This window comes from Brassica rapa, chromosome A06, assembly GCF_000309985.2.
Source record: "Brassica rapa cultivar Chiifu-401-42 chromosome A06, CAAS_Brap_v3.01, whole genome shotgun sequence".
Taxonomy (NCBI): Eukaryota; Viridiplantae; Streptophyta; class Magnoliopsida; order Brassicales; family Brassicaceae; genus Brassica; species Brassica rapa.
In genome coordinates, this window is record NC_024800.2 from 21,669,146 (window position 1) to 21,694,600 (window position 25,455).

At 33.7% G+C, this 25,455-nt stretch overlaps 4 protein-coding genes and 1 long non-coding RNA gene across 9 annotated transcripts; 1 reads left to right on the forward strand and 4 right to left on the reverse strand.

Moving 5' to 3' along the window:
- Positions 1–1,108: 1,108 nt before the first annotated feature.
- LOC103874274 lies at positions 1,109–6,321 on the reverse strand. 4 transcript variants are annotated; one of them, XR_634167.3, is made up of 3 exons: positions 5,121–6,321; positions 4,901–4,974; positions 1,109–4,783 (listed from the first exon to the last, which is right to left on the reverse strand). It is a non-coding gene; the product is annotated as an uncharacterized LOC103874274 (long non-coding RNA). The 4 variants fall into 4 exon arrangements; XR_004448746.1 differs by having other exon boundaries at positions 1,109–4,391; positions 4,522–4,783; positions 4,901–6,321; XR_004448745.1 differs by having other exon boundaries at positions 1,109–3,401; positions 4,202–4,783; positions 4,901–6,321.
- Positions 6,322–6,430: 109 nt separating this feature from the next.
- Positions 6,431–9,690, reverse strand: LOC103874275 (probable peroxidase 61). Its single transcript, XM_009152685.2, has 4 exons — positions 8,538–9,690; positions 8,236–8,415; positions 7,945–8,104; positions 6,431–7,496 (listed from the first exon to the last, which is right to left on the reverse strand). Exons 1-4 carry the CDS (start codon positions 8,784–8,786, stop codon positions 7,060–7,062), a joined length of 1,026 nt encoding a protein of 341 aa, XP_009150933.1. The 5' UTR covers positions 8,787–9,690; the 3' UTR covers positions 6,431–7,059.
- A 725-nt stretch (positions 9,691–10,415) lies between these two features.
- LOC103874276 (G-type lectin S-receptor-like serine/threonine-protein kinase At5g24080) lies at positions 10,416–17,744 on the reverse strand. 2 transcript variants are annotated; one of them, XM_009152686.2, is made up of 5 exons: positions 16,466–17,744; positions 14,957–16,320; positions 14,677–14,857; positions 14,124–14,574; positions 10,416–13,925 (listed from the first exon to the last, which is right to left on the reverse strand). In XM_009152686.2, the coding sequence occupies exons 1-5, from the start codon at positions 16,738–16,740 to the stop codon at positions 13,554–13,556; spliced, it is 2,643 nt and encodes an 880-aa protein (XP_009150934.1). In that variant the 5' UTR covers positions 16,741–17,744; the 3' UTR covers positions 10,416–13,553. The 2 variants fall into 2 exon arrangements, with proteins under 2 accessions (XP_009150934.1, XP_009150935.1); XM_009152687.2 differs by having other exon boundaries at positions 14,957–16,309; positions 16,466–16,607.
- A 1,465-nt stretch (positions 17,745–19,209) lies between these two features.
- Positions 19,210–21,253, reverse strand: LOC103874278 (acidic endochitinase). The gene is made up of 3 exons (XM_009152688.3): positions 20,890–21,253; positions 20,414–20,610; positions 19,210–19,801 (listed from the first exon to the last, which is right to left on the reverse strand). Exons 1-3 carry the CDS (start codon positions 21,190–21,192, stop codon positions 19,396–19,398), a joined length of 906 nt encoding a protein of 301 aa, XP_009150936.1. The 5' UTR covers positions 21,193–21,253; the 3' UTR covers positions 19,210–19,395.
- Positions 21,254–23,541: 2,288 nt separating this feature from the next.
- LOC117126138 (glutathione S-transferase T3-like) lies at positions 23,542–24,453 on the forward strand. Its single transcript, XM_033273556.1, has one exon. The coding sequence runs from the start codon at positions 23,542–23,544 to the stop codon at positions 24,451–24,453; it is 912 nt and encodes a 303-aa protein (XP_033129447.1).
- The last annotated feature ends 1,002 nt before the right edge of the window (positions 24,454–25,455 follow it).

The window sequence follows — 25,455 nt, forward strand, 5'->3', positions numbered from 1 at the left end:
CTCAAGATGCCTCTCAGGTCGGAACTGAGATAGCTAACCAGCTCTGATACCACTTATAACGCCCCGATCCGTCCACGGCTAATGGGCCACCCACGCCCGCTCTCTCGACCCGTGGGCCCCATCCCACCTGACGGCCGGTCGTTAATTTTCCAAGGCCCGAAATCATTGTTTACTGACCCTGCAATCACCACCCGACCTTTCCCCGTGCTTTGGCCTCACTCACACGCTATCGCGAATCACTTCCCGATAGGTCACCCATCCTTCCACTACTCCAGTTCAAGCACGCTTAACTCTGGAGTTCTTTCATGATGTGCTCCGGAAAAGGTAAGTCAACTTTGGTGATATAGGTAGCCAAATCAATTCTCTTAAGCCTTTTCACATATCACAACTCGGGATGTTACAATTCAAATTGGTGACAACTCATCCTGGAGGAGTGTTGTTAAAGGGTGAGGACCTGGGTTCGAGTCTCACCAACAACCTAATTATGGAGTCAGAGAGAACTCATAATTGAGGGGTTGGGGTCGGTGCGCTGCAGCGCTGTGAACCTAGGTTCCTAGTGAGAGGATGGGTTGTCACAAAAAAAGTCGACTTTTTTTGTGACAACCCGCCCCGTGGGAACTACCTGTCCCGTGGGCCCCAGGCTCACAGCGCTGCAGCGCACCGACCCCAACCCCTCTATTATGAGTTCTCACTAACTCCATAATTAGGTTGTTGGTGGGCCTCGAACCCAGGACCTCACCCTTTAACAGCATTCCCACAGGACAAGCTGTCACCAATTGATCTGCAGATATTTCTACAAAAAACAAAAAACAAAAAAAATATTTCTACAAACAAAAAAATATTTCTACAAAATCAATAAAGGACAAATAATTGGATAATTTGTTTAATAAATAGAAATTTTATTTTATTTGGTTATTAATAAATAAATTGATTATTAAAAATTGATTTACTATTTGGTTCTCGTTCAATTTCGTATAATTTTAAAATTTTAGGATAAAAGTATTCGGGTAATTCGGTTGGTAAATAGTATTTTTAATATATGGTTTTATAAATTAAATATATTTAATATTTGTAAGTATATAAATATTTGGTTTGTATTTTAGTTCTGGTTTTGGTTTCGGCTCAGTTTTTTTTTTTGGTTCTAGAAATATATGATTTATTTGGATATTTATGAATTTAGTTTTGTTTTGTTTCGTTTAGTTAAGCAAATGTATCCACATTTACAAAATATTTTATATATAGATTCAGGGCCGTGCCTGACTATAGGCTGATCAAGCACATGCTTGGGGCCTTGATATGTATAAGTATTTTAAGGGCCAATTTTTTTAACAAAATCTAGTTAGTTCTACTGGCCTATGTTCAATTTTTTCCTACAAAGGATTGGGGGTTCGATTCTTTGCTCCATAATTTTTAATGTTTTTTCATAATAAATAATTAAAGGGCCAAAAATATATTTTGTGCTTGGGGGCCCAAAAAAGTCAGGCACGGCCCTGTATAGATTCATGTAATAATTTTTTAAATTCTAAAAATAAACTTGCTGAAATGGCAAATTGAAATCTATTATAAATATTTTTTTTGTTGGCAAACATATACGTATAAAGTTGTTTCATACTATTTTTCTTGAAGCTTCAAATAACTTTTATTAACTTACCCGAAATAAAATATTGACTGATTTTAAGATGATAACTAACCTTTCTGTTAAATAGTTATTTTTTTTTAGTTTTTGACATCGCTAAATAGTTTTTTTTTTTGTAAAAAGGAATCAACATCGCTAAATAGTTATATAAATTTTGTTTGGTAAAATAACATTGCGTATAGTTATTTGATATGCCAAAATGTTTTATATATAAATGAGACGATGGAAAGCGAAATAGATGTTGAATACACTACTTGAAACCTTGGCATCGTTTTTGCTACATGCGAATTATATTTATATTTTATTTTAATACAGTTCTGAATTGTAATGTATTTATATATGATTATTTTTATATTATGTGTTTTTTCTTATTGTGTTCTTTTCTTACATATGTTTTAGATTATTTTTTTAGCATGTATTTTAAAAACCTACCTTACTAAAATTAAAGTTATGTTTTACCAAATAAATTTATGTAGTTATTAAATTAATATATTTAATGTATAAATTAAAAACAATATATATTATTTAATTGCTATTTATATAAGTTATTGTGTTTGTTAATTGTATAGTTAATAATCCACATCCACATATCTTTTAATAAAAAGTCCTGAGAAACTAACATATTTTTAATGTTGGTGTGAAAAATAACCTTACACATGATAATAACAATTAGATATGAAGTACATAAAACTAATGTGCCAAAATTATATCCTGAAACACTAACATTAATCAAAAACTATTGTAGATTGTCTCAAGTGTTACTATATAGTACACAAAGTTATTCTTCTAAAATGATTTTTTTTAATTAATATCACTTAATGAACAATGTTTGTTTACTTATTATTGTATTAAAATTTGCTACTACATCATCAAATCTAAGTTCAACTGGAATTTGTCTTAATGATTTTTTATTATTTTATTTGCGTTGACAAATCCTCTATTAATTTTTTTTTCTTATGAATCATATTCTGGTAAAAATAACTTTTAGTTCCACTTATTCGTCAATATAAAAGAAATATTTATTTAGGAAATTAAGACAAAGTCTGAACGGTGCAACAAAAACAAACATAAATATTTTGAGCTACTTATGGGTTTTTCTTTCTCATGTTGATTGATAACCGAATGGATTTACTGTATATTGAAGGATATGTTCCACTAAATTAGTTATGATTTTACATATGTTGGCCATGATGCTTAAAGCAGTTATCATGGTATCCCAAAAAAAAAAAAAAAACTTTACTATCTAGGCCAATCCTATAAACTATTAACGTGAGCCTTTGAAGTAGTAAACTGTAAACTTGTTCCCTGCTTTTCACACAATATCCAGTAAATGGTTTAATAAGTGATGATTAAAACTTCAGAACAAATGTCGTTGTTCTCAGAACAAAACACTCAACCAAATGGAAAGGTAGAAAGCTAGAGTCATCTAAAACCAGTATAACAATACCTTTAGTTAAGATCTGGTCTGTCTATCTTAATTGTTTTAATTACTAAAAAGAAATGAATATAAAAGAAAAAACAATGAGTACACGAACATAACTGTAAACAATGATGTCATGACTGTGTAAATTAAGTTTATTAGCTTGGTTTTACACTCTTGTTAATTCCTTTTCTATCAGCTTCGCAGATTCTTTGCCTCCCAACCAGGTGAGGTACTGAATGGTTTATCAGTTTTCGTAGCAGGAACGTAGCAGGAACATAGCAGGACCAGCTTGGCTTCTGCATCATGCACGCAACAGAGAGCCAGCACCCTATATCCAATTAGCTGGTGAAAACTCATTAGTTACATTATGCATATATATAAAACCCAATGAGAGGATAACATTTAAGTGTATGTCACTCCCAAGTTTTCACCTTCAGTGGAAGCCCATATCTACAACAGGGGATACTAACATATTCATGATTGCTAAGAAGTTAATGGAAGTAGGTCAAACTAATCGTTCACAGTAATGTTCAAAAACATGATATAAGGAATTGATCCCTGCAAATGAGAGAAACAACAACATGTTCTGGAAGCTTTTGGACACAGTGAAAATTATTTAGGATACACACCTATTAAAAACTTATGGAGCAGACAACTGTTAGCTCAAACTTAAAATACAAACAGAGATTTTAATTCACACATGATAGGCACAACTTACATTAATAGAATTTCCATGGAACCGAGATAGAGTATGCTAACTCCAACATATAAAGAAAAAACTCCAAAGGTAAGACAGCTGGATGAAAACAGCCAGTGGTAGTATTGTATCTCTAAACCAAAGAAAGACAATCATGCACAAAGAGAGTGTGATATATCCCTATAATAACTTGTCACTTACCTAAAACCCAATAGACATGTACAATTCTTTAACACAAATGAGTTTTCGCAATAAAAAAACTACTCTATGAAAATATTTCAAGAGGGAAACAAATGTGAAGCATACACATGACTCTAAAGCACAATTCTACTCGAAAGATACATTAAGTCAAACAAACTTGTACTCATTCATCTGAAATTAGCAAGTGCTAGTTCATCAGTCACATAGATTTGGTGAAGAGTAGGTTTGAGAAAAGAAATGTTACCAGCTTGGAAAGAAGGAGACTTTTCCCATTACAACTTGCAGACTTAAGAATCATAGTTTAGAGATAAGAGTCACTCTTTAATGATATTCCTCATATCCTCTTTTCATTTCACTGATCTGTTCTTCTCTACAATCTTAGACGCGTCGGCTACGATGTTCCTCTCGGTGATGCTCGCGCATGGAATCAAAATCTGATAAGATAGAGATTACAATTTGGATAATATACTACTCAAGAGAGAGAGAGAGAGAGAGAGAGAGAGAGAGAGAGAGAGAGCAAGAGGCTAGAGTAAAAGGTATGATCGGATGCATCACAGGGAGTACCAGTGTCGAAAATCATATTTGAGATGAACCAACTGCAGCGGTAGCGGCCATATTTGGTTTGCCTATCCGGGTGTTCTCCTCTACGAAGTTCTGAACAATCTTCGCTAAACAAACGAAAATTGGCTCGTACTCCGATCCATCGCATCGAGGAAAGGTTTCTCAGAAATTGAACAACTACATTAGTAAACGGCCGATGATCAAATAGACGCTTGAGGCCAGTTTTGAGCACTGGTTGCATGTTGAATCCGGCTGGATAATCATCCTGAAAATGACGATGACCAGGATCTAACTTCTCTTCCTCTTCACCAATCATGATGCAATAAAATTTATAGTTCAAAGTAGCTTAGACGTACGACTATAAAAATGAAAACAGACTCACCATCAGTTCATATAGCTAGGTTGGGTAGAAAGGAGAAGCTGAATTATTACGTTTGTTTGGAAGGCAGTTCGTCTCTGCAAAATTATTCCCAGAAAGGAATAAGTTCTGATTAATATAATCATTGTTTGGCCAAGAAAAATAAGAGATTTATTTAAAATATGTTTTGTAGAGTAAAAAAGAGGAATCGTTTCAGCAATCAAACTGAAAATGTTTAGCTCACCTAAATGACATGGCTGATTTGAGGGATCTAATTGGTTGATCCGGAGTGGGTGAAAGTAACAGAGACGTTGAAGACGAACTGGAAGAGACGGATTGATCGATGAGATGAGGTTTTGGGAAGTTGGGCTTGACCTGGGCCATGATTTATTTTATGAAGACCACACGGAAGGCCAAGTATCCTCTTTTCAGTCAACAAAGATATTACGACATGGCAGCATTCTATTCTTTCATTGGTTGAATTTTCCATCTGATGTGGCATAGCTTAGAGGGCTTGTTATCTTGCTTTTAGTATAGTATAGATACTGAGAGTTTAGTGAGTGTGTTTTAAAATTAATTTTCTAATCAATTTGGATTCTTAAATATGGATTTCCAAAATTTAGATTAGATCCCTTTTCTAAAATGCGCCACCTAATTTGCGGGAAAAGCTGTATCCGACCGGTCTTCAAGCGTGGCGAATTGACGAAATTCGGTGAAAAAATCGGATCTCTAAAAAATCTTAAATTATTACTCACTTCTGTCTTTGAATCCACAAATATAGATATGATTTGTGAAGTGGAACAATGCATTACTTAATATTCCTAAGAAATTTTACCATTCATAAAGAATAATTTTTCCTTTTCTTTCTTGCTTGTTCTTTTTTTTTTTTTTTGATCAATCTTACTTGTTCTTTTTATTGTAGAGAAATATAAAACAAATTTGTTCCTCACTAAATATGATAAGGAATCATTATCTCTTATTTTTCCTATAATTTTATTCCTTTCTGTTTATTTCATATCCGTTTCCAATGTTTATGTGATGGTTACCGGTTAGACTATTAAGGAAATCGTGGGAATCATCAAGATGTCCATGAACTTTCTTCAAGTTTTGTGTTTTGTCTTCTTTTTTCATATTCTTCTTAAGAACAACGAAAAGGCTGATGCCTTGGCCTAAAGAGTGCTCAAAAAACTTATTGTAATGGACCTTGGGCCTGATTGAGTTTTAACTTAAGTACTAGATTTTGATCCGCGCTTTCAAAGCGCGGGTTTATTTTTGTTTTTTTTCAATTAACAAATATTTAGTACATGTCACATTTTCATATATTTGTGCTTTATTTTATAAAAGACTTAAAAATTTTATCTTTATTTATTGTATTTCATTTTAAATGACTATTTATGTTTAAAAAATTAAACTTTATTTTTTAATGAATTAAGTTGGTATAACTCTGATAAATTAATTTTATTATGTGGTTAATATTTTAATTAAAAAAATTATATACTTTTAATAAAGATTTATACTTTTCAATAAAAAAATTCAATTATTTTTATGAATGCTTAAATTATATTAAGAAAAGAAAAAAAATAATAATTAAGAATAGTTGAAAACAAATTATTTGAACTTGGACTCAATGGCCCAAAGGAAAAAAAAAAGGTGAAAATTGAATCTGATTTTTTAATAGGCCCAAATGGCCCAAGAGAGATTTGATGTGGGATGGATCCAAAAATAATGACCCAATATAGATGTGTTATTAATATTATTTGATTGTCCTTAATAAAACATGTACTGTTAGTAAAAGAAAGGGTATGCTAAGGTAATTATGACAATATATAGGATCCTGCTTTAATAGTATAGATTTCTGTGACAAAAAGAAATAGACTTAGAAAACAAGAACGCTGTCATATTAGTACAACTATAGATTAGTGTCTGTACATTCATAACAAAAATAATCAAATTGTAGTTCATATATTAACACCATTTTGGGTAGAGAAAATAAAATATTTCTTTCTTTCATAGAAGTTTAGTTCTATAACTATTACAATAGATCAATTAAATAACTGGATCTCTGTTATTTGTTCTCCATATCGTCCTTATTGATTAAAGCTTTTATCAAAACAACATAAATATTTAGGTTACAGTACAACAATCACATACACACATAAAATAAGATATCATATTTATATAAATTAAGCACCGTAGTTGGCGTTGGTAACTCTGCAATCTCGGCGAATCTCTCCAGCTTTGCCGGTCAACACATTGATAGATCCCATCCTCGACATTGCCAAAGCAAAAGATTTTCTGAAATCTTCAAAACCTGCAGCGAACTCTTGAGTGATCTCCTTCGAGTCCTCGTTGTAGAGCAACTGTTGGTCCACGCCCAAGACAGCGTTATGAGACAGGACACGAGAGTAGTATGAGCTGCTGAATCTGTTGCTCGAGCCTGAGTCTGGATTTAGGTAAACGAGTGGATCGGTTTGGCCCTTTTGTGTTCTTGGAGGACAAAGGTATTGAAGTTGTGACACCAATGTTGTGTTCATGGTCGGGTCTGGTTTTCCAGTGTTCTTGAAGTTGTATAACCTGTTCACTATGTGGCTGCAATGTGTCTTCCCCATCGAATGTGCTCCTGTGACCATTATCAATTATAAAATCAGAGACCGTTGAAATTCATACATTTAGCGAATCTTATATATTTAGCTCCACTTTCTTATATAAAAATATATAGTGGTTTGGTTTTGCATGGAATGAGAATTAGACAAATTAATACACATTTTATGAATTTAAAATATATTTAAATTTTCACGATATATTTGTAAATTGCAAAGGTAAAAGAAGAGTGGCGTTACGTTTAAAATTAACAAAACAAAATTACTTGAGATGCTTATGATCGTTGATTCATTTGAATAAATATTATACATTATATATAAACCTAACCTAATCGCAAACGTAAAGATAAACCCGATGAGGTCTTATAATATAACATAACTCTGCGATTACGTTTCCCTTGAAGAACTGATGAAAAGTTCCTTGGGTCTAATGGAAAAAAAAAAAGAGAAGAAGATAGGGTAAATTACCTAGAAGAGTAGTCATGTCCAAAACGTCAAGACCTTTGGAATTGAAGTATGACAGTGACTCCTCGACTGAGATAGACGGTGACGGTAGATCCACAGCGTCTGCAGTTAGTGCCCCACCGTCCCTTCTCCCCGTGAACACAGGATAAGATGGTGCTCCGGCCTAATCATCATTTTATCCAATCAAAACAAGATAATCAGTTAAACTAATTACAAAATCCACAATAATAGATCGACACTCTCACAGAACATGAACACTTTAAGATAACATGCAAGTATATCTTATATATGTACCATGTGAACAGCATCTCTAGTGGCAAGATTGAGTATATCAGCGCAAGAAACAACACCAGGACAACGTGATTCAAGAACTTGTTTTATTTTATCGATTATCACAAAACCTCCAAGTCCTCGATTTTGTGGAGCTGTCCTCTCTGAGTTTGGTCCTTGTAAAAGTACCGAAGCATCACATCCCTACATACATATTTAATATTTTACATAGATTTAACACCATAGCCCATAGGTCATAAAAAATGTAGGTAATTCTTGATGTTATAGCTAGCTAGTCAAAAGTAAAGGACGACGTTTTTACTTACATTAACCATACAATCCGAGTAAAGAAGACGAAGAAGCTTGGGAGCAATGCTTGTGTCATTCTTATAAAACTTTTCGACTTGGTGTCTAATATAAGCCTCTGCATCATCACAAGTGTTGGTAACTTTGTAATAATGCCAAACCAGCTTCACCGGAGGGTTCAATCCCGTCGCAGCCTTTACCGTAGCCGTTCCGGTTAAGCTTACGACTAAGAGGGCCAATAGTGGGAAAAATTTCATACACTGCCTCATTTTTATAAAAACGAAAAAAAATCTTCCACCACAAAAACCCTTTGATTTTTTGTTGTTGTTGTTTTCTTGATTACAAGATCAAAGTAGTTGATCTTATTTGTTTATAAGAAAAAGAAATTGAATGAGGAAAAATAAATGTAATGAATTTAAGAGATATGGATTAGTGGTCGATCAGTGAGGGATATATAAGGTTTCACTAGGGTGGCACGTCCACGTGGGCTAACCGTTTTTTTCGTTGTATAAAATTATTATAACGTTCTGACTTTGATGTACACTACAATACAAGGAAGCGCGTGTATGACAAACGTGGATTCACATGAAACGATGTTCTTTCACGTTCGAACTATGGTTAGTCTTTGACTCTTTTCTGCTTCTTTTTTTCTCGGCTAAGAAATCCTATTTTGGTTATCCCTTCCAGATATGATGAACGTGCTTTTATAATATCATAAGCGACCATATACGTGCATGTTCTAGATAGTTACCATTACAAACTTCACAATGATAATAAACGAAATTTGGAGAGTATTCAAAATTGCAGACCACAAACCTTCATATAGTAATGAATATTGGATCATAGCAGTAATCTATTAATCATCATATCTTGTATTTTTGAAGTGAATAAATTTAAAATTCTTAAAAAATAAAAAGAAAATTGCAATTAGCGTCTTCTGACTTGTAAGACAAACTGGTCGGCGAAGGATATTCATAATAAAACATTTCGCTTGCTTTTTGTAATGGATGATGTATAAATAAGCTTCCATCTACAAGAAAACACAAACCTGATGACAAAATCTAGCTGTAATTACTGAACAACGTGTTCAAGCTAACACATTGCTGAAAACTTGTCCTTTCGTAAGCGTCAATTACTCGAAAACCTGGTGTTGCAATTTCTCAGGAATCTGTTTAAACAGTTTTCTTTTTTGTTAAAGTTTATTCCAAGATTCTCAGGAATGTGTTTAAACAGTTACTTCATGATCCAACTACGTTATTTTTATTTTGTAGTTTCCCTTTCAACATTGTTTGTTTTCTCCAATTTACAAATCAACATGGTTTAAAATATTAACTAACTTATATAATAGATAACCTGTTTTCTTTTATAAACCATTGTTTTCTCAAGTTGCGTTTTAGTCTGTTTCCTTCTTTTTTTTTGAAACACAGTCTGTTTCCTTTTATTTGCTTTTAGTCAGGAAAATTTTAGAATAATTTCCATGGATGCCCAATACTAAGGATATTAATAATAAAAAGAACAAAAAAAATTGAAATCTTAAAAAGAAACTAAATAATTTAATTTTATTAAAATATAATTGGACAATTATCTCAAATAACTCATTTTTAGGTGTTTGTCATTAAAAGAGCATTCAAGAAGAAGACCAAAAGAATTTTCTATCCCTTGCTTTATAGACATATAAATATAATAAATAATAATAAAAAATTATAGTTTGGAATTACATATTTCAAATCCGAAATTTTTAATAATTTTTTAAATCTTTTTTCAATTTTTTTCTTCAAATTTTCTTTTTGAAATTTGAAAATATTTTTTGAAATTATTTTTAAAATTTTTATTTGAAATTTTCAGCTTTTATTTTTTATTTTTTTTTATTTTTAAATTTCACTTTCAAAACTCCACTCATAACTCTAAACGGTAAGTATATGTTAGTTAACCCTAAAAATATATATACATATTTATCTTTTAATAAAACTTTTTTGGTCATCTTTTTTTTGTTGGAGACTCTTTCGGAAAGAAAAATTATCCTAAGAAATTTCTCAAAATATATTGATGAATTTAGAAATCTAGTTTAGAAATTTTAGCAATGAAGATTCTTTGTTAAACTGTTAATTTTAAACCGTTATAATCGGAAATAATGATATAAAATGAAATAGAATTTGACCGCCAGGTCGGTTTTGACCTGGTTAGATATTGCTAGAGGATGATTTATTAAAGAAGCTAGAGTATCTTTTGCCTTCGCTAAGCATGGGACTTCAGATTTATTTAACCATTTTACAAGTCACAACTGTCATTTCTTATCATTCTTTTGTTGCCACAATATTTCCTAGTCTTTTATGAACAAATAAGTTATTACAAAGTCAAGGTAAGTGGTCCAATCGACGACTTATATCATGTGCTACATAAAATACATTAGACCTTCAACGAATTTTTTTTTTATTCCACCTCACTGGCACTTTAGTCACAACAATAACATCAATGGGAAAATCTCATTTTAAACTAAAAAAGTGTAAAAATATAGCACTTTGAACTTTAGTGTTTAAAAACTTATACTTTAAAACCAATTATATTAGCACATTAAACTTTGAAACTAACTTATTTCTTTATCAAGCAAACATGTGATTGGTATTGTTCATCCGTGTCTAAAAAGATGTATGTGAAAAGCTAAAAGGTGTCAATTGTCTTTTTAATTAATGAATAAAAAAAAATTTAAATAAGAAAAATTAAAGTTAATTTAAAATCGGAAATAAATGCAAAAAAAAACTCAAGAAACAAAACTTCAAAAAATCAAACTTCAAAAATAAATGAATAAAATTTTAAATTTATTAATAAATTAATTTAAAATCAAAAATAAATAAATAAAAGTTAAAGTTAAAATTAAAATAAATTTAAAAAATAAAAAATAAGTATATTCTAAAATAAATTCAATAAATTAATAAATTAATTAAATCTTAATAATAAATTCAAAATAATTAAATATCAAAAAATTCAAAATAAGTAAATAATTCAACAAATGTCACTAGAAACCACGAAAATGTAAGAAGGTAGCACTTTGGTGGTGATTTCATATCTCACAGTTTCCCGATATATTTATAGTTCCTCACCGTATTTTTGGTTCGTTGGTGGTAATTTCTGATATATCATCTTTGATGGTGATGAGTTTGAACGATGATATGTCAAAATCCACCAACACCAAGGGTTATATTTCAAAAATAGTTACTATTAACATATTGGAAATCACTGCATAGAAAAAAATATTTTGGAATTTTTTACTTATTCTTTATTTTTGAATTTTTACTTTTTCGAAATTATAATTAAATTTTAGTTTATAATTAACTTTTAGTTTATTAATTTTTTAGTTTTTAAATTTATTTAATTTTTTTAAAAGAAAAATTCATTAAATTTTATTAAGAAATTTAGATTTTTATTCATTTAATTTTATTTTAAATTTATTTTAATCTATTTCTAAATTTAAAATTTTATTCATTTATTTTTATTTTTAATTTTTTTTAAGTTTTATCTCTTTTTTATTTATTAATTAAAAAACTGATACCTCATACCTTTTTATGGATGAACAATAACAGTCACATTTTTGTTTGGTAAAGAAGTAAGTTAGTTTCAAGGTTTAATGTGCTAATATTATTGGTTTGAGGGTTTGAAGTGTAAGTTTTTGAATACCAAGGTTTAAAAAGCTACATTTTTACACCTTCATGGTTTAAAATGCGATTTTCCCTAACATCAACGTATTTAATTAAGCAAAAAACAAAGCAAACATTAAGCAAAAACAAAGAAACATAAAGCAAAAAAATGCGAATGACGCGTCTTCAACTCGGAGAAGAATGTTATCTCTGGTGTAATCCTTGTTCCAAATCGTATATCAACTAGCAAATTCTTTTGTATTTTCATGTTGCTTATTGGCTGATGAGGACGCTGATGAATCAAAAACGCATCCTCCACAAAGTCCATGAGAACTCCCATCATCATTTCATTGACACATGTGAACTTCCCCAAGACGGTGGCATAAACTCCAGAAAATCCATAAACTTTTAGAGATACTGATCTGCGGCTGTTTGGTGGATGGTCCAACAGGTAGACATCAACTTCTTTTTGAGTAGATTCTTCTTGATCATTGCATAATATCTTGAAAAAGCATTTCAATTGGTTACTTCTGTCATAAACTTCAAAAATGTTTTGATGTGACTTGTGAAAAGGCAGATTAACACTCAAATCCATGTTGACCAAATAGTTTATCATCTTTTGTAATTGAGAAGAAACCTCTTGTGGAAGCTTTACTAGTCTAAGAATTTCTATTTTCATCCTTGCAAAAGAAAAACAAAAACATTTGGATACAGTACATGACAATCAGATTAGAGTGCAAGCTAAACATGGATTACTAAGAACATTGATAGAAATAAGGACACATAAATCGATTGTTATTAATGATTCACCTATTAGAATCGCAATACATATTGCTCCATCAAAAGTACAAACTTTGTTCATTGCCTCTAACGATTGATATGCATACATTCAAATTAAAACATATGTCTTGGACCATGATAAATAACGTGTAAATAATCATCTATGTTATTGACAATCCATAAATAACATTTACAAGTGCCCAACAAAAACCGGCTACATGCCATTTTCTAACCATGAACATAAATAATCATCAAGTGATTACCAGATCGGCACCATCATCGAGTTTTGTCACATAAGTGACCCATTAGGAGAGAATGCAACTTTAGAATCGTCAAAAGACTTTGATTTTAACCAAACAAATCCACAACAATTCTAGGCATGTACCTCACTGGAAAATGTGTATTCGTGGTTGATGGGTATGAGGTGAGTTATGTTGTTTTCAATATTAGACCATTAACAACATTTTAACTCCCTCATGACTAGTAATCAAGTCATAACATCATTTTATTTTTAATTAAACAAACACAAAACAAACAAACAAAAATGCCGAAGAGAATGAAGATTACATTTTAGTTAGCCAACAAAAAAGAGAAATAATTTTAAACTACAAAACGCCAAAAGAACTACCTAGGAGACATGGAAGAGTAACTACAAGTAGCATGAGACCGAGAGGAAGAAAGATAACTCTGAGATGTTGTCATGGTATTAACAGTGAAAGAGCTAAGCTGGTTATTAACCTCTCTCCTCAACGCTCTATACACATCCTCCAGTCCTTCATCGATAAGTTCTAAAATCGTTTGCGGCATTGGAGGCAGATTTATCTCGTCTGAAGATCCTTCTAGAAGCTTCACCACTTCTCCCATTGATGGCCTCATTGATATGTCATCTTGTATGCACCAAAACGCCACTTTAAGAGCTTTCACCACTTCCTCTTCCTCTGCTACTCCTTGTAGCCTTCTATCCACAACTTTCAGGGCCGTCCCGTTCATTAGTTCCTATACGTTATTAATCAATGTGTTAATAATCGTTAGGCATTAGTCAAACGTTCAAGTGCAGTCTAAACGCTAGACAAACTATCCAAACACGCCAATCTATTTTTAGACATTTTATATGCATAACAAAAAATTTTATTAACATATTATGATACATTTTTACATGCATAACAAAGATTTATAAAGATATTATGATGTTACCTTGTAAGCCCATCCAGGATAAAAGAAATCTTCAGCGTTGAAGGACACATCAAGATTTCTCCTACCACCAACAATCTCAAGAAGAAGCATTCCATAGCTATACACATCAGCCTTCACTGTGATCGGCCGGTTACTCACCCACTCCGGAGCTAGATACCCTCTCGTCCCTCTAATCATTGTTACCACTTGAGAATGCTCTCTCCCCATCATCTTAGCCAACCCAAAATCTGATATTTTAGGACAGAAGTTTTCATCCAACAAGATGTTCTCGGGTTTAATGTCGCAATGAATAATCCTGTTTCTACACTGTTCATGAAAATAAGATATCCCCTGCGCAGTTGCCACAGCTATCTCAAAACGTGTACGCCAATCAAGCAGCCTGCCCGTCCGGTCTGAAGAGAATATCCATTTGTCTAACGACCCATTTATCATGAACTCATAGACTAGAAGCCTGTAATGTCCCAAAATAATATATTCTCCTCAAATCTTTTTGCTTTAAAACAGAGAAAATTATATTGAAAAAGTCTTTTTAGGGTTAATGTTTTTATCTTACCGGTGTGAGTCTTCGGAGCAGTAACCACACAAACGAACTAGGTTCATGTGATGCATGGAACCAATGGTATTGACTTCAGTGATAAACTCTCGCTCTCCATGAGATAATACTCTATCTAATCTCTTCACTGCAACCAGCGTTTCACCCGCTACTCTTCCTTTGTATACTGTCCCAAATCCACCTGCCATCATAAAAACATAGTAAGTAAGATTTAAAACGGTCCTTACTATATAAAGAAAGACTTGTTATAAAATTAAAAATGAAGATTCTTGATTCAGACCTGATCCAAGAAGTTGGGAGAAACTATTTGTAGCGTTCTGAAGATCACGGTAAGTAAAACTCACAGGAGAGTCACAAAGGATCAGCGAGTTCTTTACGGCTTTCTTTAGTGTTCTCTTCCTATCTACATTGTAGTATAACAACATCCCAAGTAGTGCCACCAGCACAAGCATCCCAACAACTATAGGAATCACAAGAACCTTCTGTCTTAACCCATGGCTTTTATGTGATTTAGAATCCTTATCATCGTGATTATTGAAAGGATAAGACTCATTAGCTCTAGTCTTGACGAAAAGTGTCGAACCAGGATCTTTAAACCCGCCAAAGTTCAGGCTCCTTAGAATCCAACAGTAAGGCTTCTCATCATCTAAACCGTAAACCGAAGCAACACATTTGCAATCCGATAAACACATCGAACCGCATTTACTCACGTTACCGATATCGCTGTAATTGGCGATAACAGAACGATCAGAGAAATAGTAGTTAGTCTCTTGGACCGTCGAGATCTTGAAGGTATTGTTACGGTTCATTTTTCTTTCGCATTCTTGGACCAGAGATGAGTTGTCTGAACAGAGTTTATTGTTTTCTTGATCAGGAAGCTTAACCGAACCGGGGAGACATAAACAGTCAGCGTTTTTCTTGGTCCGGTCCAAGTTGCATACACCGTTACCGCATATCCCAGCTATGTCACATGGATTTGACACAGCCGCCCATTCAGGTACCCATTGGCTTGAACTGTTCATGTCGTTGTCCCATCGGTATAACCGGAGGTTACCGTTGTTCTCTAATACCAACCTCCGCTGAACCCGGTTTTTCGTTAACCGGGGATTACTACTACTTTTGTTATAGTTCCGGTTTTCATCTACCGGATTCTTGTAGACATACACTGCTCCTGTAGAGGATTCTCCGTATACGATCTTGAAGCTTCCGGTATCGTCAAGAACCGCGGTGACAGCTCCTGTGACATTCGAAATCTCTGGTCCGGACCAGTATGAGTAGTTTGCGTGAGGGTCAAGATTGATGTTGTAGGTTAGACCTAGGCTAAGCGAAGTGTGTTGCTGAAGCATTTTTAGTGAGTAATGGCCATGACGCGACGGTGAAGGGTTAGAGGTTAATTCTAGAGAAACGGTTAAGGGTTGGTTTGGAAGGAGAGTGTCGGCAGGTTGTGAAAAGCTCTGCCAAATGGCTGGAGAGGTGGTAACTTGGGTCCCAAGGAGGACGAAGTTTCCGGATTCGGACATGACTGCTGATTCCACGCCGTGGTTTGAGGTGTTTGAGGCCCATATGGTGGTGGTTTGGTCGGAGAGTACAAGGTTTCCGGTTGCATCTAGCTCCAAGACTGCTTCTTTTGTGACTGGGGAGTTTCTATATTTTAGATATTGGATTTTTGAGTGAAAATAGTGTGGAAAATTTCTTATCATAGACAAATCTACCGCTGGAACTAAATAAATTAGTTTATAACGTTGTATATAATACTTGCATTAATAAAAAGTCAGAGGATTATGTGTACCTATTGGGAGACCAAACGATGGTTGGATCACCGGGAAGTTGTGCGAACCAAATGCTCAGTAAGAACTGGTCGGTTGGTTTAAACCGAGTAAACCCGATTGCAAAAGTACCACTTGCGGAAACCCATACCCGGTTCGGTTCACTAGCTAATAACTTTGAACCCAAACTGATGTTCGGTTCAGAAGCCAAGCCAACTTGAACCGAGCTAACCAAGAACAAGCAGAAGAACGAGAACGAGAGACAAAAATAAGGAGAACTAAAATGAAATGAAGACATAGTAGAATCTTGTAACAAGAGAGGAAGAGACTAAAAATCGTTATAACAAATGCTTTTGTATTGTTTATATATCGCATATTAATGGTTTGAAGTTTGAACGCATTAGAGAGATGGTTCGGTGGGAGATCTCTGACGAAGGTGATTGTGGCACGTGTCTTTACGGGTGACCTAAATTTTGACAAAGCTCATTGTTTTAAATGGTCGGTTTTAAATAATTGACAATGTTGGATTTTTAGATTTGGCGGCAACCTGTTTTGTGCCTTTTAAATAATTGACACTATATTAATTATGAAAATTTAAATAGGAATGGAAAATGGGTGTATCCATAATTTAATAATAATTAATGTTTTATAATAATTTTTGTATAATTTGTGACAATGTGTTCGTGAAAGTGAAGATTATCCAGTGTCGCATAAATGAGCAAAAAATAAACCATTTTATATATGATGGAAACTGAATAAACGGACTAGTGCAATGCATATTAATACTATTAAAAGGGAAGGAGTTTTAATAAATCTACTTAAAAAGATTGTTTGGACCATTTCTTTAACTAACAATATTTTTGGCCTTACCATAATATTTAATTAACAATAAGTAACCAAAAATTTCTCTAACAAACATTTAATAATACATTTATTTATTAGACCACATTATTTTGTACAAGAACAAAGTTATACGACATATATACTTTCCTATATTAGATGATTGTACCATTTGCTACACAAAAATAATGTACTACATATACTTTATTATATTATTCTCTAAACATGTCTCATTAGTCTCATAATTAATAAATGACTCATTTCACCCAATATAAATAAATTATATAAATCGTTTGATCCACCAACTATGTAACAATACACGCCATCCTTTCTATACTTCTGTTTTAAATTATGAAAAAAACTAATTCATATATTTACTAAGAATATATCTTACTTCGAAAAGTATTTAAATTTGAAACAAATCAAATATTAAATATTCTTATACTTTTATCCTATTTTAAAAACCAAGATATAGCAACATTGTTACAAAATATTTTAAACAAAAAATAATATACCGCATATATGTTATTTAAATTCAATAACTTTATCAACTTTAACAGATTTCATAACTCATTTAAAAATTGACATATATCATACATAATACTATACCATGTCATCATACATTATATATTTCCAAACAAACAAAATCAAATTTTAATAAAGTAAACCATCTGTTAAAAATTATATATTTTACTTTAAATTATTTTTTATACAAAGTATTTATCACAAAATTTATTATTTAACTTTTTGGTTTAGGTTTGGATTGGTTCTTTTCAGATCATGATCGGTTCGAATCTATAATTCAAATACCTGTAAAATACCTATAACTTTTAGGTACATAACAGGTCCGAATTAGTTTGGGTATTGAGGAACAAAAAAATACTCGAAGTACCTGAAAACCCAAAAAACAATACTAAAACACATACCCAAAAACCCAAACAAGTACCCAAAATATTGAAATACCGAAAAGATCCAAAATTTTACCTGAAATCTGACCCAGTGCACCAAAAATACCCAAAAAAAATTCTGAATACCCTATATATTTTTATTACAATTTTACTAAAAACCTGAAACTAAAATCGAAAACCTGAACGCAAAACTTTAAAAGTATTTGCAATACCAAAAACATATCTATAATACTCGAATATACCTAATATACACAAAAAAACCTCAGGTACTTGGGTATTAGGTAGGATCTCGGTTAGGATATTGACTCAAAGAAAACTTGCGGGTCTAAAAAAAAATTGAATATGTACTTTGTCCTAGATCCAAACCCAAACAGCACCAATATTTCCAGATCGATTTCAGTTTTGTTTCACGATCTGGTAAAATGTTCATATCTAATAGAGAGATTACATAAGAGTATATATATAAAATCATAAATAAACTAATTCATAAATTAGATAATTTTAAATAAATTTCTTCTTCGATATAATATAACTTTTGTAACATAATAATGCATAACAATTTTAAAATACTAATTTATAATCTTTGTTTACAATCCAAAGAAAAACCCGCGCTTTCGTAGCGCGGATCAAAATCTAGTTAAACCCTTAAATTTAAAACTAACAAAACAGAACTTGAATTGTATAGTCGCCTCAGTTTACAAAAAAAAACTTGAATTGTATATTCTTTCGATCTAATTTTTATGTATACATACTAGAGAAACGTCTGAAACTAAAATAGTTTTGACTGCAAGTCTGCAAGCAAATTCGTCAACGCCTTAAAATAAATTTTGCAAATCTTTTACTTAATTTTTTTCTTTCAAAACTGGAGTCGGCCATGTGGAGCTGAACATCATCAACCTTCAAAATAATGATGCTATATGTAATATGTTTCATCTTCAACCTTCAAAATAATGATGTTATATGCCATGTGGAGCTGAAACATATAATATAATATGAAATATATAGTAAGTATCCGTGCATACTAAAAAGCAAGTAATCCTTATTTCATTATTTGAAGGTTGATGATGACGTAATTTAATACTGATACACACATTGCAAATCAAAATACCAACATGCACCCCACACATACACACACACACACAACAATTCTTCATAAACCAAACACGAGAGAACTGAAAGCATACAAAGGTAACTTCAGCTTCCTTTCACACATGAGCCACTATAGATGAACTGTAACCATTTTTATCATCCCAAAATTTAGACCAAAGCATCACACCTCCATATTTTCGTGACTTCTTTACAGTTGGAAGAATCTGTGAAACCAGTACATCCGCTGGGATATATCCACCTTCAGCGGCTTCAGGAGCCGCTGGGAGACCTAGAAAGATTTTTTGGGCAGTGACCGAAGTTGTCCACGTCTTCCATGAATGGAAAAGGCTTTGCGTATCACCTGAAGTGTATTGACAAGGTGGATTGTTGTAGAACATGACCCAAACATAGTCGAAAAGTCTAGTTTTAAGGGCACTTCCCATTAGATCGTCTGGAAATGGACACTGAGGAGCTCCTGTTATGTACACTTTTCTTCCCCGGTAGCTAAAATTTGAAAGAAACCTGTCCAAATTTTCAAATACAAATTTATAAGTCAACAATTATGAAAATCTCCTTTTATGTTCTTTGTTATAAGTATATCACATCTTACTATGTGTCCAATGTTTAAAAAATTACTAGGCGGTAACTATGGTGCTTTGTTGAGGATTAACAATTAGAAGGATTACTCGGGACCTATACAAAACTTAAATGCTAACAATTTATTGATTTATTTTTTATATATTTTACATTTTTACATCAGATATTTTAGTTTTAAGATTTAATTGTAAAATTATTTTGATGAATTATTAAAAAAGCTAGACAAATTTTTAGATTTATATTAATATTATTTCTTAATTTAACAGATATAGACAAGTTTAGATTGCTTTAAATGATTGAGACCAATTTTAACTAATTTAAAACAGTTTAAACCGATTTTAGTTGCATAAATCAGAAATTAATAAAATTGTTTCGGCTATGGCCTACCCGATTTTTAAAACATTGACAATATTTGTCTTTAGGTTCTAGATTTTTTGGCCCAGGTATTATAATAAGATTGAGAATTGAAAAAATAAAATTTCTTTTTTGGTGATAAAAGATGAAATCTATATGTTGATCAAAATGTTCCCCTAGTACCTAACAAGATCATCCCAGTGTTGAGGTGAGCCAAGTTCGATATTGAAATCGATACCATCAAGAACAGCATCACCTAAGGGACGTGCCGATGATTTCCCTCCCAAAAAGTTGTTCCACAAATAATCAGCGACCATTTTTGCGTCCTCCCTAGACCTGATTGAATAGTTTCCAATGGCGCCGCCCAGAGACAACATAACCTTGTTATTAAAAAGACTCATGTGAACTTTTTGTAACCATGACCAAATCTAAAAGTAGATGTGCTTTCAAACTGGTTAATTAAATTTGAGGGAGGGAAAAGTGGTTTGAGTTAAAAAAGAAAAAAGTTATTGACAATAGAATACTGGAAGCAAATTCATAAATAGATGAAAATCGCTGTAGCTTGTAACCAGCAAAATACTGTAATATCATGTAGACTAGCTTATCATTGGATAAATGTATGCTAACGTTAGACGTTAAGGATATTTGAATGGACAGACCTTTATGCCACGAAGTTGACAAGTTTTGACCTGAGCGCCAAAATGGGTGCAAGTGTTGGCCGCAGGGTTGCAGTGGCCGGCAAGGTTGAGCTCCGGCGTTTGACCATTTCCGAATTTCACAAGAAAGGCGATGTTGACGTAAGCATACCTGACGGTGGCACATGTGGAGGAGAGACTACCTTCGAAGCCGTTTTGGCCCCAGTAGATGGCTATGCCTCTGGATGGGTGGGAGGGTTTGCAAGAACAACAGCTTATGAAGAAGAAAAAAGATAAAACAGGCTTAAAATTTTTTATGTTACTCATATTTTTGTTTTTGATGTCTTTGTCTTCTTCTTGGCTGTTTTGTTTGTCATTGGTTAACTTGCTTTTATAAAAGACTTAAGGTGCCAAGAAAAGAAACGTTTGTGCGTTTTTCCTTTATTGCACTTTGAATCTTATCTTTGTATTTGTATAATGGCTCTCACACACAGTGAATGACTTCAATTGGTTGTCTGTTTTTTCCGTCAAATAATATCCCTAAGGGCATCTCCATCCCTATTCCATTTTTTCCTTTAAAATGGAGTAAAAATGAATATGGAGTAAAGAATACTCCAACCCAACTCCATATCTTACTCCATAAAGAAATTTACTCCATAAATGGAGTAGACTATTTTTTGTTTGTTTATCACTCCATTATGGAGTGGGAAATGAAGTAGGGTTAGAGCTATTTTACTCCATTTTCACTTTTACTCCATTTTGGAGAAAAAAACGAGGTTTTACATTGGAGATGCTCTTACGACTTAAACTAGATGCAGATCTCAAACGTTTTAACAAGCCATCTAGAATATCTGCCCACCAACTGTAGTTATATAAAGAAATTAAGAATGACAATTTCCTAAACATTCGCCGATCAAAATCATTACTAAATTTTGTTACCGAAGAAACCGGAAAAAATATTTAAGACTCGCAAGTTTGTCTTGTGTTGAGACAAGAATAAATTCATAGCACAATACTTCGTTTACAAGTACAACTGATGTACTCTTCCTTGTCAGTTTCAGTATTATCTAGCTCCAATTCTATTACTGAAATCAAATTTGTGCATTGCCACAAACAACAATCTACTTCTGTTAATACATGCTTTAAAAAAACAATTTCCAAGCTTTCACATTGAAACCAAACTCATTCATTGACAGAAACACAGAACATAAAGATACTGAATGATACTGAATGATTGAAGGAGGGGAAGCAAAGGGAGAGGACGTTGGTGGTCGTAAACGCCATTTTAGTTGCTCTGAAAAAAAACAAAACCCTCTAGTTTCAGTATTATCTCGAGTAGGGAGAGAATACGACGTCGTTTAGGACTTCACGTTTTGGAATTTGACTTTTTCGGTTTTTCCTCTTGGCGTGACTCTTAGAGCACTTGCAACGGGGGATGACAACAAATCCGTAAGCCCGGTCCGTTGCACTTTTTGGATTTTTTAATTAATATAAACCCAGCCCATTTGACAGATTGATCCGTAAATAGCATCTTGACGGACCCGGTCCGTGGGCGACGTGGCAGAAAGAGATTGGACGGAGGCGCGATTGTGTTTGGTATTGGCGAGAAAAAATTCTTCATTTCGACGAAAGCAAAGAAAAAAAAAACCTCTCAACTCTCTAGGGCGATTGTCGGATCCCACCTTCGCGATTCAACTCCGTCTGATCCTCAAGGTAAGTAGAAGCGTTTTCTTCTATATTAATCGAACTAGATTGTTTACATTTATATTCAATAGAGTTGGGATCGTTTCGTATCAAAATTAGGGTTCGAAAAAATTCTGCGATCTGGGGATTTTTTATATTCAACAGAGTTTGAAAACCCTTTTGGGTCTCGATCGTTTTAGGGATTTGAAAACCCTTTTGGGTCTCGATCGATTTAGGGATTTGAAAACCCTTTTGGGTCTCGATCGATTTAGGGATTTGAAAATTGTGCATTTTTCCATTCGATTTAGGGTTGCGACTCTATTTAGTGTTGATATGTTCGTCTTTCTTATTGTTTTTCAAAATCATTGCTAATCTTTGCTTTTTGCTTGTCTCTTTCTTTGCAGGTTAACGAAAATGGGAAGGTATAGCTATAGCCAGCCGTCCTCATCATCAGTGTCCATCGACATCACCTCACTTCTCGAAGCTGAAGCTCAGTTGTACGCCGATGAAGCTCAGAGTAGCTTCGATAATGGAGAGCCGTTTCAGAACCAACCTCAACCTGAGGGGGATGATGGCATCCCGACGATCTGCTACTGTGGGAGTGAGCCGGTTGTTGCTACAGCCTACACGGAAAAAGATCCAGGCCGTAGGTATTTCACCTGCAACAATGTCGTTGATGGAGCCACTCACATCTGAAAGTGGTGGGATGACGTTTAAATTGCTGTAGATTAATTGAATGGTGTTTGGTTAAATAGCTGTTATAGTACATAGGATTTAATTTTGCTACTGATTTTTGCTACTGATTTTGAATGGTGTTTGGTTAAACTAGGACTGTATTAATAAATGCTACTGATTTTTGTTAATTGCTTTTAGTTTGCTTCCTATCTTCCTAACTGCTCAGATTTGATAGGCTGTTATTGTATAATAAATTGGAACATGTATTACTTAAGGCTCTGTGTAACTACTTGAGTAACACAGAGCATTTTTACAGCCATGTCGGGTTATAGACACCTTCTGTACAGTCAAATGCCAGTAGATCTTGAATCACCCGAGCCTTTTTGGCTCGGGTCTCAAGCTCCTGATGATTCTCCTAGCGAAATCCCTCCTGAGAGTCCTAGCCAAATCCCTCCTGAGTGTCCTAGTCAAGTCCCTGGTCAGTCTCGTAGGCAAGTCCCTGGTCAGTCTCGTAGGCAAGTCCTTGAGGAGTCTGTTAAGACCTTTGCAGATAGAAGGAAATATTCACCCAAAGAGGATAGGATCCTTATTGGTGCTTGGCTTAACACCAGTAAGGACCCTCTCGTAGGCAACGAGCAGAGAGCTGTTGCTTTCTGGAAGCGTATTGTAGACTACTACAACGCCAGCCCTCAGCTCGCTGGGGAAGTACCGCGAGAGGTTACTTCTTGTAAGCAGAGGTGGTCTAGGATCAATCATGAAGTATCCAGATTCACTGGTTGCTACAACCAGGCGCTGAGGGAGCAGAGAAGCGGCCAAAATGATGATGATGTGATTAAAGCTTCTTACGACATATTCTTCACCAAGTACAATACCAAGTTCACACTCGATCACTGCTGGAGAGAGCTCAGGCATGAGCAGAAATGGGCCTCCACTTATATGGCTAAGGATGGTGGAAAGGAAAAACGGAGGCCAGTGGTGGATCTTGACGGACCAGAAGAAAATGTTGTTGGAGAAGATGAGGATAGACCAGTCGGGGTAAAGGCTGCGAAAGGTGCCAGTAAGAAGAAGAAGAGTGGTCGAGATGAGGAGTTGTCTAAGCTACAAGGCGTTTTAGAACTTAAGGAAAAACTGTCTAGAAATAAACTCCTTAATCGCTTGCTGGCCAAGAAAGAGCCATTGTCTGAGATCGAAACAACACTAAAAATGAAGCTTATGTCTGAAATGTTATGATGTGTACTGTGTGTTCTTTGAGGTCACCTGCAGGAAAAGTTAGTACTTGTTGTGTGATGTGTGTACTTGCTTAGTTGTTACAGCTAAACTAACCATTTTTTAAACGTGTTGTTGCAGGTAGTCACGGGAGGATAGGAGTTCTTTTGTTCCTTAGCTAATGCGGAGTTGTCACGGGTGGATTTAGAGTAGTGAGAGCATTTTGGCATGTAGCTCCTGCTCATAAGTCACGGGTTTTCCCTTCTTGTAGTATAAGTACTCGGATATGTATCTCTTTCTCCTCAACATCAAAAACCTTATCATCAAAACCTTTGTAATATTTTAGAACGAAAACCATTGTAATATTTGTCTGCTACTTGCTTCTCTCAATCCTTTGTATCCATCTCATCAACTTGCTTCTCTGTACCATAACCATAATCAGGTTTCGCTTGTTCTCTCATATGGCTTAACTTGCATTTGTATTTGACTTGTCATTTTGTTTCACTTTTACATGCATTTTGTTTCAGTTTTACATGCATTCTCTTCTCAGTTTCGCTTGTCATTTTGTTTTTGTTTCATCATAACCATTTAGTAAAGTTTAGTTTTAAAAGTTGCTAGTAAACGCTGGTTTTTTAATGTTATAACAAATTCCAATTGAATAGATAAAAAATATATATCAGATTCACTAAATATAAGAGATTTTTCAAACTTAGAAGAAATTATTATATTTTTAACTTATAAGGAAAAAAAAATAGAGAGATTGAAAAATATAAGAAATCTTCTAAGCAAATTATTATTTATCCAGCAGGATAAGCAATGTCGTCATCTTCATCTGATGAAAATGATGAAATCGAGGAGAGATTGGATGATATTATCGAAGATTTCATTGACAAAATTTACGACGATATAGTGGAGGCCGAACCCATACCGCAAAGGACCCGTAGTTATACTGAATGACACCGCGAAGGAGGACAACACCAGCTAAGCAATGACTACTTCAACGACGACCATTCGACATATTCGATA

What these genes read in the sequence shown, in the direction of transcription:
- LOC103874275 (XM_009152685.2), bottom strand. Translation starts at nt 8,786, where the DNA reads ATGAGGCAGTGTATGAAATTTTTCCCACTATTGGCCCTCTTAGTCGTA. An exon ending in ACTCGGATTGTATGGTTAAT is followed by an intron (nt 8,416 to 8,537) that starts GTAAGTAAAAAC and finishes ATATGTATGTAG; the next exon opens with GGATGTGATGCTTCGGTACT. An exon ending in CTAGAGATGCTGTTCACATG is followed by an intron (nt 8,105 to 8,235) that starts GTACATATATAA and finishes AATGATGATTAG; the next exon opens with GCCGGAGCACCATCTTATCC.
- LOC103874276 (XM_009152686.2), bottom strand. Translation starts at nt 16,740, where the DNA reads ATGTCTTCATTTCATTTTAGTTCTCCTTATTTTTGTCTCTCGTTCTCG. An exon ending in CTCCCAACTTCTTGGATCAG is followed by an intron (nt 14,858 to 14,956) that starts GTCTGAATCAAG and finishes TTATGATGGCAG; the next exon opens with GTGGATTTGGGACAGTATAC. An exon ending in ATCCTGGATGGGCTTACAAG is followed by an intron (nt 13,926 to 14,123) that starts GTAACATCATAA and finishes AATAACGTATAG; the next exon opens with GAACTAATGAACGGGACGGC.
- LOC103874278 (XM_009152688.3), bottom strand. Translation starts at nt 21,192, where the DNA reads ATGAGTAACATAAAAAATTTTAAGCCTGTTTTATCTTTTTTCTTCTTC. An exon ending in GTCAACTTCGTGGCATAAAG is followed by an intron (nt 20,611 to 20,889) that starts GTCTGTCCATTC and finishes TTTAATAACAAG; the next exon opens with GTTATGTTGTCTCTGGGCGG. An exon ending in CACTGGGATGATCTTGTTAG is followed by an intron (nt 19,802 to 20,413) that starts GTACTAGGGGAA and finishes AAATTTGGACAG; the next exon opens with GTTTCTTTCAAATTTTAGCT.
- LOC117126138 (XM_033273556.1), top strand. Translation starts at nt 23,542, where the DNA reads ATGTCGGGTTATAGACACCTTCTGTACAGTCAAATGCCAGTAGATCTT.